Source organism: Maniola hyperantus, chromosome 4, assembly GCF_902806685.2.
Source record: "Maniola hyperantus chromosome 4, iAphHyp1.2, whole genome shotgun sequence".
NCBI classification, from domain to species: domain Eukaryota; kingdom Metazoa; phylum Arthropoda; class Insecta; order Lepidoptera; family Nymphalidae; genus Maniola; species Maniola hyperantus.
The window spans coordinates 17,118,378-17,131,512 of NC_048539.1; the positions used below are offsets into that span (position 1 = coordinate 17,118,378).

The following is a 13,135-nucleotide window of genomic DNA, read 5'->3' on the forward strand; positions in this document are numbered from 1 at the left end:
GGATCGGACTGAAGTCTGAAAGGTCGCCGGTTCAAACTCCACCTGTTGCACTATTGTCGTACCCACTCCTAGCACAAGCTTTTCGCTTAGTTGGAGGGGAAAGGGGAATATTTGTCATAATTAACAGGGCTAATATTCTTTAAAAAAAATGCTAGGCCGTGTAGCTTAGCGGGTACGATGCGCTATGCGCCGCCGCGAGGTAGCTGCGCGACTCGAGCTAAGCGACGCGGACGGTAGGGAGAGCCCGGAGGCCGCAGCTACATGCACTCTCGCATCCGTAGCTCCCGTCTGTCCCGTCATCCATAGCAAGCATATCCCTCCATATAAAAACATAGCTTCGTTGAACCCATTAGAAAGGATTTGCGGATACAACCATAGCAACGTAGCATAGCTCATCTCTGGTGGAAAAGCAGCCTAATATATATTGGTGGCATAATTAAACATAAAAATAGGTGCTTTTTATCACAAACTTTGGCACAATATAATATAATCTTAACTAAGCCTAAAAGAATTCACAATTAAACATTTATTTAGCTACACAGTTCACAAGCAGAATTAGCTTTCTATAAGAAAAAGAAATTATAAACAGCTTTGATAACAGTGGAAGCCTATGGAGATATTAATTCCAGTTTATGTGAGCTGACTTTTATGGATATATGCCAGTACCAGCGACTTCGTCCGCTTTTTAAAAATCTATTCGATTTCCTGGGATAAAAAGTTGTCTATGTCACTTTCCAAGTCTGATGAAAAAAATTTCCATGAAAAAATTTCGTCGGTCCGGTGCTCCGTTGCGACGTGATTGAAGGACAAACCAACAAACAAAAACACTGTCGCATTTATAACATGGGTAGTGATTCATCGACTGACTAATGCCATAAAAGATACATTTTACAATCAAATATTTTTTGTTATCGGTGTAGACTATAGAGGACCTCTAGCATCTGGTCTCCGAGGTTAATATGTTACTCCATAAGGTTATCCGTTAAATTGTTTATATTTATCTTAGAGTCAGTCAGTAATGAACACAACTGGCACGTAACTGATAAGCGGCATGCTGGGAGTCTCATCCAACGCCCGCCGATAGGTTTTGTTTACAAAATTATAATACTTTAGGTGTATTGAAATGTCACTCATTTATATAGGCAACAATATTTTATGATAGGTATACATTAGTGACTAATTCCGTTGTACACAGTCTCTAAACTAAACTAAAATGACAGATCTAAAGCTAAATTAAGACATAGTTAAAACGAGACAGATTTACGTAAACGTATAATTCTGTCTCGTTTTAACTCTGTCTAAAGTGTGAACAATAACAAAGTATGCTCTATAGATCTCAGCCTAAATCGAGTGCTATCCTTTTCCGCAGAGAACATTGCAAAAGGGCAAAAGCAATGTATTTACGGCCGAAATTGATAATCAATCCTATTCCTATCTGCAATCTGTCGACAAGTTACTTAGCAACGTTGTTTTTTGTCAAAAAAGTCCATACATTTTTTGACAAAGAACAACGTTGCCAAATAACTTATCGACATACATATTATAGGTAGGATTGATTATCTTTCGCAGAGAGCATATTATCATAGGCATCTTCTAGGCAGGCGCGCTCCGCCTTAGACCGCATCATCACTTACTATTTGGTGTCATTGCAGTCATGCGCATGCCTCTATACCTACTTAAAAAAAGTTTTAAGATTATGTACAACAGAATTAGCCGCAATGTGGTCATTAACACTAACCTCGAGTCTTAGGCGAGGGTTCAAAAGAGTAGAATAGAGATTACAAGGGTAAAAGACACAAGATTTTAGATTTGTAACGGAGTAGCCTACGCTGATAGACATAGTAACACACACACACACACACACACACACACACACACACCACGCGGCGTGAGACTCCGCTGCGGTCACACGAAGGCCTCGGCGCGAGCCAGGCCCGCGAGGCGCAGCAGGCGACGAGGCAACATCGCGAACACGTCTTTTTGACAAACAAGATTTTGAAAAATGTATTCAAAAATGTGTAACAAAATAATAATACATTTTATCTGTATTAATTTTACAACTTAACGCATATTTTTAATATTCATTTTATTCGTAATCTGTGGACTTATACTTAGCAATGTTTTTTTCGTAATAAAAATTGATAAAAAGTGGAAAGGGAAGCAATTATAAGAGATCTCTACCGGTGACTCTTGGCAGCTGTTTAATGTTATTTGTCAAAATTGTATTGCCTTTTATTGACACATAACAACGTTGCTAAGTAACTTATCTGCACATTACAGATAGATTGAATATTGAAAACGGACTAAGTTATTACAGTTCTCTATTTCGATTGCGCTTTATTAGAGCCTTTCTGGTTGCAAAGTTCATTCAGATCATTCATTCATTTATGTTCAGTCATTTTTAGGGTTCCGTAACTCAAAAGGAAAAACGGAACCCTTATAGGATCACTTTGCTGTCTTCTTGTGTTCTTTGCTGTCAAGAAACCTACAGGGTACTTCTCGTTGACCTAGTATCATGAAATTTGGCAGGTAGGTAGGTCTTATAGCAGACATTAGGGGGAAACCCTGAAAACCGTGAATTTGTGGTTACATCACAAGAAAAAAATTAAAATGTGTTCATGAACAAATATTGCTATTTTCGAATTTCAAAGTAAGATTGCTATACCAAGTCGAGTATCATATGAAAGGGCTTTACCTGTACATTTTAAAACAGATTTTTATTTATTTTTAGGCATAATAGTTTTTGATTTATCGTGCAAAATGTCGATAAAATACGATTGTAGTACGGAACCCTCAGAGCGCGAGTCTGACTCGCACTTGGCCGGTTTTTGAGTCTAGATCTGTTTTCCTGTCGCAAAGATAAACAAATAACACACAGCAAGTGACTTCAAATAATTTGTAATTAATGTGTACGGGAGCGGTGTGCAGGCTCGACCGTAGCAAAGGGAGATCTCCCACCAAGCGGTGCTCAGTAGCGCCAGCTGGGCCGACGGTTGTGTCTTGAAACTTCTATATATAGTCCAGATTGCAGAAAACTCCGTTAGTGCGAGTGCTGTCAGCGGTACATTTGTTCGGGACTACGTCATGAAATGTTATCGATTGAACAGCGCTATCTAGTTGCAATCGTGGCAACCGCCACGAATGTTATTTTAGTTTTAGGAATTAGTTACCAATTTACAAGAAAACAAATAATACAATATGTTTATTTTCAAAGAGCATAAATTAATTATGCAGCCGACAGTAATTGTGGTTAATGGGCACTACTAACATTGTTGAGATAACCCCGTTCCGGAGCACGGCAGAGTCAACATAATATTATTATAATACAAACGATAACATAGTATTTAGTGTGACTCATTGCTTTGCATATTTCCTCTGCTTATTTACTGTACGTTTTAAATATTTGTTGTGGATGATGTGCCAGTCAAATACGGTTAGGTTAAATAAATATTAGTATTTCAATTTACAACAATTATCCATATAAAACTAGTTTGTAAACCAAAATAATTTTTTCAGATGGCACGACGGGGCAGCGCGGCAATTCCAATTTTACTGGGCAAGCAATAACGATGATGACTACTAGTCAAATCAGCGACTTTTTATCAAACGTCAAAGCGCCTGCTTAGCAAGGGAGCTTGTATGAAATAAATCGTGATAAATGTTTGACGGAATTTGACGTACTTTTTAGTTAAATCGCTAATAATCTAAAATGGTTAGCAAACTAACTGCGCGGTCGTGGATTTTAAAAATTTTAAAACACCCTCATTTAACAGTTCCTAAGAAATAATTTATTTTTGACATAGTCATCATCCCAGTTGCTTTATTTCCGGCCTGGACAATAACAGTAGTCAGTATGCGGCCGAAAGTAATGTACATCGGCCTTTAGAATGACATTTCGGCTTTGTAGAGCGCTGTCTCTGTCACTCATACATATATGACATTTTGTCGGTCTCACCGAAAGGGACAACGCTCTACAAATCTGCTATCACCTTCTAAAGGTCGATGTACATTTCTTTCGGCCGCGTACTGTGTTATCATGTTGTTCCGCACTTGCAGTGGGAAGTGGCAACTCACCGAGGTGCGTGTTGGCGGCCAGCGGCGCCATCATCGTGCTCTGCGACAGCTGCAGCTCGCCGTTGCTGGGCGCGGGCGCGGCGGGCGCGGCGAGCGCGGGGGAGGGGCAGGGCGCGGAGGGGCTCTCCTCGCACAGGGAGGTCTCGGAGGGGTACTCGAACGTGCGCGTCAGCGAGTCGTCGAACTGGAGCTTTAACTGCAACCAATGAGGAGGACTTGGTTATACTTGTCCGGATACGGGCCTGGGTTATTTTTTACTACCCTCATTTCACTTGTGTTAAGGTCGAGATATATAGAGCTTACTCAGACTTTATTTAGAGATAAAACAGATTAACGTCCTCCTCCTCCGAGTCGGAGTCCGGCACCGGCGCCTCTGCAGCAGCACCACAACGCCTGCAAGTAATGAGAGACTAGGGAAGCTCACCCTGGCAGCTCTATCTTTGGCAATGGTGATCCGTGCCGCCATGGAGGAGCGTCCGTTGATCAGCACGTTGTCGTTGACGAAGCGCACGCTGCACGGCGAGGGCGGCCGCGCGTCCTCCTCCTCCGAGTCGGAGTCCGGCACCGGCGTCTCTGCAGTAGCACCACAACGCCTGCAAGTAATGAGAGACTAGGGAAGCTCACCCTGGCAGCTCTATCTTTGGCAATGGTGATCCGTGCCGCCATGGAGGAGCGTCCGTTGATCAGCACGTTGTCGTTGACGAAGCGCACGCTGCACGGCGAGGGCGGCCGCGCGTCCTCCTCCTCCGAGTCGGAGTCCGGCACCGGCGTCTCTGCAGTAGCACCACAACGCCTGCAAGTAATGAGAGACTAGGGAAGCTCACCCTGGCAGCTCTATCTTTGGCAATGGTGATCCGTGCCGCCATGGAGGAGCGTCCGTTGATCAGCACGTTGTCGTTGACGAAGCGCACGCTGCACGGCGAGGGCGGCCGCGCGTCCTCCTCCTCCGAGTCGGAGTCCGGCACCGGCGTCTCTGCAGTAGCACCACAACGCCTGCAAGTAATGAGAGACTAGGGAAGCTCACCCTGGCAGCTCTATCTTTGGCAATGGTGATCCGTGCCGCCATGGAGGAGCGTCCGTTGATCAGCACGTTGTCGTTGACGAAGCGCACGCTGCACGGCGAGGGCGGCCGCGCGTCCTCCTCCTCCGAGTCGGAGTCCGGCACCGGCGTCTCTGCAGTAGCACCACAACGCCTGCAAGTAATGAGAGACTAGGGAAGCTCACCCTGGCAGCTCTATCTTTGGCAATGGTGATCCGTGCCGCCATGGAGGAGCGTCCGTTGATCAGCACGTTGTCGTTGACGAAGCGCACGCTGCACGGCGAGGGCGGCCGCGCGTCCTCCTCCTCCGAGTCGGAGTCCGGCACCGGCGTCTCTGCAGTAGCACCACAACGCCTGCAAGTAATGAGAGACTAGGGAAGCTCACCCTGGCAGCTCTATCTTTGGCAATGGTGATCCGTGCCGCCATGGAGGAGCGTCCGTTGATCAGCACGTTGTCGTTGACGAAGCGCACGCTGCACGGCGAGGGCGGCCGCGCGTCCTCCTCCTCCGAGTCGGAGTCCGGCACCAGCGCCTCCGGTCGCAGCACCACTATGCCCGACTCGCCCGCCTGGAAATATCACAAACCCTTGTTTAGCATCTAGAAAGAAAGCTCTGCAGATGCAGCCTAGGGAAGAGTTTCCGTCACAAGGCGAACTTAAGTCCGTCAGGCCCCGAAACTCCGTTGCACTACTGTCCTACCCCACTTTTGTACAAGTTTTACTAAGTACTACAATTTAGTTTTACACGGAGTTGCTCAACCACCGATTCAGGTGTTGAGTTAATTCAAAATATATTTGAAGCCAGTGAGGAGCTACGTGATGTGCTCGGCGTTTTCTTTGATTTACACAAGGCATTCGACTGTGCCGATTGTAAAACCTTGGTCAAGAAATTACACCATTACGGAGTTAGGGATGTAGGCTGTGGCATTGGAGTTGACACCCCTACTTAAATAGTAGAATTCAAAATAGAAACGAAAAGCGGTCTCTCGGATCAGTTGTAAAAATAGGGGTACCACAAGGTTCCATTTATGACCTTTTCTGTTCCTCATTTACATTAATGATCAAGGATAATCATTGGATAGTATTGTTCGCTGAAACATATCAATTTAGTTTAAAATTAATCCATATCAAAAACGTTCCACGAAGTAAACAACTCTCTCACTAAGGCGGTATAGTTCTTCGAAGTTAATACTCGTGACTTCTTAATGGGAAAACGACAAAGTGTGATACACTCCAATCCAATTACCAAATGTCACACAGGTACAATACCGCAGTACAACAGAGGTCTATGAGTACAACTTAATAATAAGGATTTGGATTTAGTTGATATTTCTCGGAATAATGTTAGCTGCTAAACTCCAATGGGGCTCACATATAAATAATTCATCGACTTAGTTCTTGTTTGACTTTAAGTTTAAGCATTACTAGAAGATGTTTGTGACTTTATCCGCATCGATTTAGGTTTTACGAAACTCTTAAAAACTGTTCTAATTTTCCGGGTTAAAAAGTAGCCTACGTAAGTCTCCAGGATGGCAGGAGTATCTCTGTACCAAGTAGATTATGCTCGAAACTTCGTTCTTGTGGATTTAGATTTTAAAAATACTGAAAACTCTTTGAATTTCCGGGATAAAAAAAAACACATGTCATTTCCCTGGGACCGTACCTTTTTGAATATCCAAATTCCAAACTTTAGTTCAGTGATCAGTCATGTCATCAGTTTAAAAATAAAGCTCGTCTACGTTAAATACTTGGGACACAAGGCTCTAGAGTTAATCAATGTCAATATATTGAAGAACTTGCCATCGCGACTCTCTGGTAGTGAATGATTGATGGATCTGGTGACGCGCGCATGGATTTTTAGGTTTTAAAAATCCCGTGCGAACACTTTGATTTTCTGGGATATAAAGAAGCCTATGTCAGGTCTTTAACTATCCCCATGGAAAAAATGACGGTGCTCCGGTGATCGAAGGACAAACCCGAATTGCATTAAGTTGCTCTGGCTCTACAATCGAACACCATGTCTCTAGTGTTCATCTAAGTATGTAAAGAAGCTATGTATAGTAGGCGACAGGTCGTCGCGGTCTGTACATTCGTCGGTCCCCTCGTACCGTTGCATCGCACCGCCAGCTCGGAGTGTTCCCGCGGTCCTCAGCGGACGATGGAATGCGACATGTACATATGAGAGCATATGTTTTTTCATACGTAACTTCGTAAGCTAAGCGGATTCCTGATCGGTGACCGTGTCGGAATCCGGCCCCGGACAAGTTCAAGGGAGAAGGCGTGCGCGCTAGGGTTGTCACTTGTCATCTTATGCTGTTATACTTACAGTTCTTGCAATTCACGAAGGCGAGTGGACTTTACTTGTGGTTACGTTGGATACGCGGGCATTGCGTAAGTGTGTGTGTGTGCGTGTCGGACCAATCAGTCGCGAGCAAGCGCTGTCAAACGCACACATTCAGTGTACCTTACTTGTACCGATAAGACATGAACCACTCACCTTCGTGAATTGCAAGAACTGTAACTGCTTGAGAAGTTTAATTGTCACACACTGCTTCGAAGGAACTTTAAACAAATCAAAGCATTTTTAAATTCATTATAGACGCACGCGTTACCACGATCACACCTGATGGGAAGTGATGATGTGGCCTAAGATTTATTTATTAATTTTATTTTTTATTTATACATCATTATCAATATCAGAATTCATTAGATACTAGCTAACTGATGCCAGCAATTTCGTCCGTGAGGATTTAATTTTTTTTAATCCCGTGGGAACTAGGAAACTAAGGTTATTAATAAAACTTTCTTGACATAATAATCGATAATTTTATAATCGGTAGTTCGTTCTCATATCTCGAGTGTCGATTACAGTAACTTTAATTATGCATATCTGGAGTGGTTGGGCAACGCTGGGCAACTACCTAGCTGCTAGCTGCTAGCTGCTAGCAGGTATCTAGGTACTGACCACTTGGCGCCGGGACCGGTCCTAATCGTTACTTAAGATTGAGTTAAACGAGACAGATTTATGTGAGAGATATAGCTCTGTCTCGTTTAAACTAAACTTAAGTAACGATTAAGCGACTCTTATAGGCAGTTAGACTTTGAGTTACAGTGCGACAAGGCTATCTCAGCGCGTGGCGAAAATTGGAACTAACGTTGCCATCAAGTGTCCCCTTTGTTCTTGTCTGAATATTGTAAGCCTTTGTTCTCGAACAGCGCCCCCCTGTCAATGTCATTCAAGTGCCAAGCGAGCCTTGTCGCACTGTGCTAGTCTTGAGCTAGTGCTTAAAGTACAGTACGTAAAATGCGGAGTCTTTAATATAAAATTAATTTTCCGTCCTTTTTTAGCAATATTGAAAAGAAAAAGGAATCGACGCTTGTGTATATTTATTATTAAACTTAACTTAAAAAAGTGGTGTGTTAGTAAACTTAGTAGCCCTCAGAGTACTAGCCACTAGCTGGGTAGTGTAGTGGGTATACACTATACAGACTTACACAGCTTGTTATTGAGAAGGAATCTCTGCATGAATCAATCAAATAGCAGTGGAACAAGCATCGGATCACAAATAACACACTTTTCACTGGAAATACAGACGCATTAATACTTTTAATGAACCGTAATAGAGTTATTTTAACTGACTTAAGAGTACTCTTAATTATAAATCAGGACTCGTGTGTACTCACGTTCTAGTTTTTTTTTATTAAATACGTACTCCGATAAAAAAGTCTTAATCAAAAATTTTTAAACGAGAGAGCAGATATTGTTAAAAAAGTAAAAAAATGCGAATTTGAAAATAGCACTATACCGCTGCCATATTGATTTTTTTTCAAAAAACTATAACCAGTATCGCTCGGGATGATGTAAGTAAGGATTCTATTGATACTATCGTAGTAATATCGATATCCTGAATAGTTTTCGAGGTCAACTATCGATAGATTTGCAACTCAAGAGCGCGCCATTTTCCTACTCGTCACGAAATTATAATTATTAGTCAAGTGTGTTACAACATCACTTAGCTTGTTAGAGATAACACAGAGATAAGTAACACATATCACAACAACACTGATGTAAAACAAGATACCACTCTACGTACCTATCTAATATCTATAGGAAGAGGGCTCAAGCATTTCTAAGGAGAATACGAAAAATATATATACACCTATTGAAATACGATCAAAGAGAAAGAATCATTCAAGCAAAATGTATTTATGACGAATGGTGTGAGTAAGATTTACATAAAAAGGAGGAAGTATCAAAAAAGGACTTCACAAATAACATTAGGTGATAATAAATTAAATCTTATTTCGATAAATCAAATCGTATATACTTACTATTAAGTATTCTGTAAGTAAGTAGCTATAACTTACAGGATGTAACCAGAACGCCAGCAAAACCTTAGCGTTATTGCTATACTATGTGGCACGAACAGCGCCTTTACACGAAGACAGTTCAGTCTTGTCATTTCACAAGTATCTATACAAGTATAGCAAAACTCACCGTCACCAGAAAAATGGGTCCCTCTTCAACCATTACAGATATAATTGAGCACACAAACAGAAAGTCACAACACGTCAATACATCGCGAGCTGTTCTGTGGGTGAGCGATGGGCTTTATCGCGGATTATGGCAACCCGATAATCGGTATATCATGACGATATTTTATTATCGGATTCTTTAGGGGCCTTGGCATGGATCTATGGGGGCCTTGGCATGTAGGTGATGTCTATTTCGGCAGGAAATGAGTCAGCAAAGCTGAAGAATGCCTATTGATTGAGTGATTTGACAATAAAGGTTCTTACAATTCGTGATTCTCCAATTTTTGGTTTAATCTCATCCCAATCCTATGATTGTGATGTATATTGAAAAGTTATTGATTACCTCACTGACGCAGTGGAGAGCGCTGTAGTCTTATATATAAGTAAGAGGTTTTTTGGAAATTTATAATTTGTACATTGTCTCTGGTCTGCAGGGCTATGCTGTATCTTTGAAAGTTTTCGTTAGACTTTGAGTCCAGTTGGAAATCCATGAAATTTAGGTCACGTGATTTTGTATTCCGTATCGCATGCGTGGATAACTAGTTACGAATATCTAACATTTGGCAGTTGGCCAACATTAACATACTAGCGTATTTTATCGACTTTATATGGCTAAATTAAATATCTCTGCCTGACAGGAAGCGTAGTAGAAATGTAAGACTTTTTAATTTGTACGACTTACACTAGTTTTCAATTATTATCTATGGACATTTGACATTGACATTACGAGTTACGACCTAATGTTTGTTTTGATAAACAGACTTATTTTAATTTTTAGCTGATGTTTTCTTAATTTGATCTACGGTTTTGTTTTGAAAAGTAAGTGAAAAACATATTAATGTAGAATAACTATGACTATACTGTAGAATACCGGTATTCGTGAGTGATTTTGTTGTGTACAGTAGCATAATACCTAGTTAATATTAGTTCTTCAGCATAGAACTTGAATGTGAGTCATGAATTGCCCTTTTTAACTGACTTCTTGCCTTTATAGATGGCTACATACAACTAGAAGGGTGTCGGTCCGACAGTTCGAACTCTTAGTAGAGTTCGCAGACCCAACGCGACTTGTCCATACGCGCTTGAGGGCCAACCGTTGCCCTCCAGCTAATCGCTGTTGCAGGTGTGTCCAAAGACCAAAACTGCTGAACATTGGCAAAGAGTGAGTTATTTTTACCTATTAGTATTTAAAAAACATGCTAGTCATTTCATAGGTAGGTACATTATAATACTGAATGTCATACATCGCATGCTGCAGTTTATGTTATGTCACCTTACCTATAACATAAGATCCAAAAATTAACCACAAGTAACCTGTCTATTGTGAAATATAAATTTTTTGAATATCAATATCACTGTACGGGTGGTGTGTGATTTTGATGCACACATGCAGATAAGCATAAGCTACTTAATTAATCTTTAATATATAAATATATAAAAGGAAAAGGTGACTGACTGACTGACTGACTGACTGATCTATCAACGCACAGCTCAAACTACTGGACGGATCGGGCTGAAATTTGGCATGCAGATAGCTATGACGACGTAGGCATCCGCTAAGAAAGGATTTTTGAAAATTCAACTCCTAAGGGGGTGAAATAGGGTTTTGAAATTTTGTAGTCCACGCGGACGAAGTCGCGAGCATAAGCTAGTATAAATATATGAAAAAAAAAGCTGACTGACTGATCTATCAATGCTCAGCTTAAACTACTGGACGGATTGGGCTGAAATTTGGCATGCAGATGGCTAGTGTGATGTAGACATCCGCTAAGATGTTGGAAAATTCAATCCCTACGGGGGTGAACTAGGAGTTTATAATTTGTGTAGTCCACGCGGACGAAGTCGCAGGCACAAGCTAGTTAATTATAAAAACTAACTAGTTTTATTAATTTCAGGATGTACTTAATGCTCGAGACCAACAACAAGAAGTTTCAAAGACAAAGTAAGTATTTAATTTATCATCATACATCCCTTCATATAGATAGCACCTTCATTACTTCTGAGTAAGATTCTCAGTGTGAGATGACCTTGGCCAAGTGTTGATTGGTAGAATTCACACACCACAAGGAACATTATGGAGACATGGCTTACAGGTTTAGTTTCCTTTAGTTAGTGAAAAAATACAACTTTTACTTTTAATAAGTTTATAATATTAAGATTATTGTAAATTTTTTTTACTTTATTAAATCCTTACTTAATATAAACATGAAAACGCCTGTCAGTCTGTCTGCTAGCTGTTCACTGCCCACCCATTTAACTGATTTTAACGAAATTTTGTACAGAGGTAGTTTGGGGCTACTTTTGGCCTCGGAAAATAAGAGTTCCAACAGGATTTTAAAAGTCTAACTCCAAGTGGACAAAGTAGCAGGCTTCATCTAGTTGTCATATTATACTTACATTATAATTTTTTTTACTTTTGCGATTGCAAAATCTCATGTTACGTAAAGTTCACCATTTTCATTTCAGTTCAGCAGGATGTGAACCATGCCCAACTGAGCATACCAGTTGGAGACATGGCGGCTAGCTATCGAGGAGCGGCATGCGGCGGCTCTCAATAGAATTGCTAACTGCAAGCAAACTGCAGCTCTAGTCTAGAGCAGCAAACTGAAGCTGAACGAGTGGCTGATGGGGTACCTATCCCAAATCAAAGACAATGCGTGTAGACTTTAGATTTGGAATTCAATCGGCATTTGTTTAGAAATCAAACCTGGGACTTCAGTTAAAGCAATCAGCATTTGCTTAAGAATCGAACCTGGGGCTTAAGGTCACAATTTACTCCTTGTTTAACTGGTACGGGTGGTGCCTTCTATATAAGGTTATATATTACATTATCCTATTACATACTTATGACTTATTAAATACTGTTACCTATGTTAAAATTTATAACTATAAATTATCAAAGTTAGAATATTAATTATTGTTATGATTGTTACTAGATTTTTTTTAATAATAAATTTTAATTGTTTATTTCTTGCTTTTTGAATAAAAAAACACTCCTTAATAATAGGGTTGTATTCAAGAAATGACAAATTTGTTTTTGTACAATAAAAATTTTATTTTTAGGGTTCAGTACTCAAAAGATAAAAACGGAGCTCTATTGATGTCATTCTGCTGTCTGTACGTCCGTTTGTCCGTCCGCATATTACAAACCTGAAATTTTGGTATTTGGTTTTGAACATTAACTAAATCGAATATTGAATTTGAAATTCAATTAAATTATTTACCAGGGGTTTACACATATGAAAAAGCGGCATGGAATTTTTCCATACCCTAGCATGTGTGGTATCATTGTCTAGAACTCACTGAGTAGACTACAAATATATTATAAAAATCCTGTAGGAACTCTGATTTTCCAGGGTATAAAGTAGCCTATGTCCTTCCCAGGGATGTAAGCTATCTCTGTACCAAATTACGTTAAAATCGATTGAGCAGATGGGCCGTGAAAAGCTAGCAAACAGATAGACAGACAGACACATTCGCATTAATA

The 13,135-nt window shown here is 40.8% G+C and overlaps 2 protein-coding genes across 2 annotated transcripts in view; one reads left to right on the forward strand and one right to left on the reverse strand.

The window, feature by feature from the left end:
- The window catches only part of LOC117996854 (apoptosis regulatory protein Siva), a 171,374-nt gene that overhangs the window by 59,177 nt on the left and 99,062 nt on the right, over window positions 1–13,135 (forward strand). The gene's annotated exons all lie outside the window — the stretch shown is intronic.
- LOC117997392 (proline-rich protein 36-like) overlaps window positions 1–13,135 on the reverse strand; it is a 47,610-nt gene that overhangs the window by 1,878 nt on the left and 32,597 nt on the right. Inside the window, exons 4-5 of the mRNA XM_069498092.1 lie at window positions 5,499–5,681; window positions 4,075–4,270 (exon numbers count right to left, since the gene is read on the reverse strand). Of these exons, the coding sequence (XP_069354193.1) occupies window positions 4,075–4,270; window positions 5,499–5,681 (379 nt within the window). The remainder of the gene's footprint in view (window positions 1–4,074; window positions 4,271–5,498; window positions 5,682–13,135) is intronic.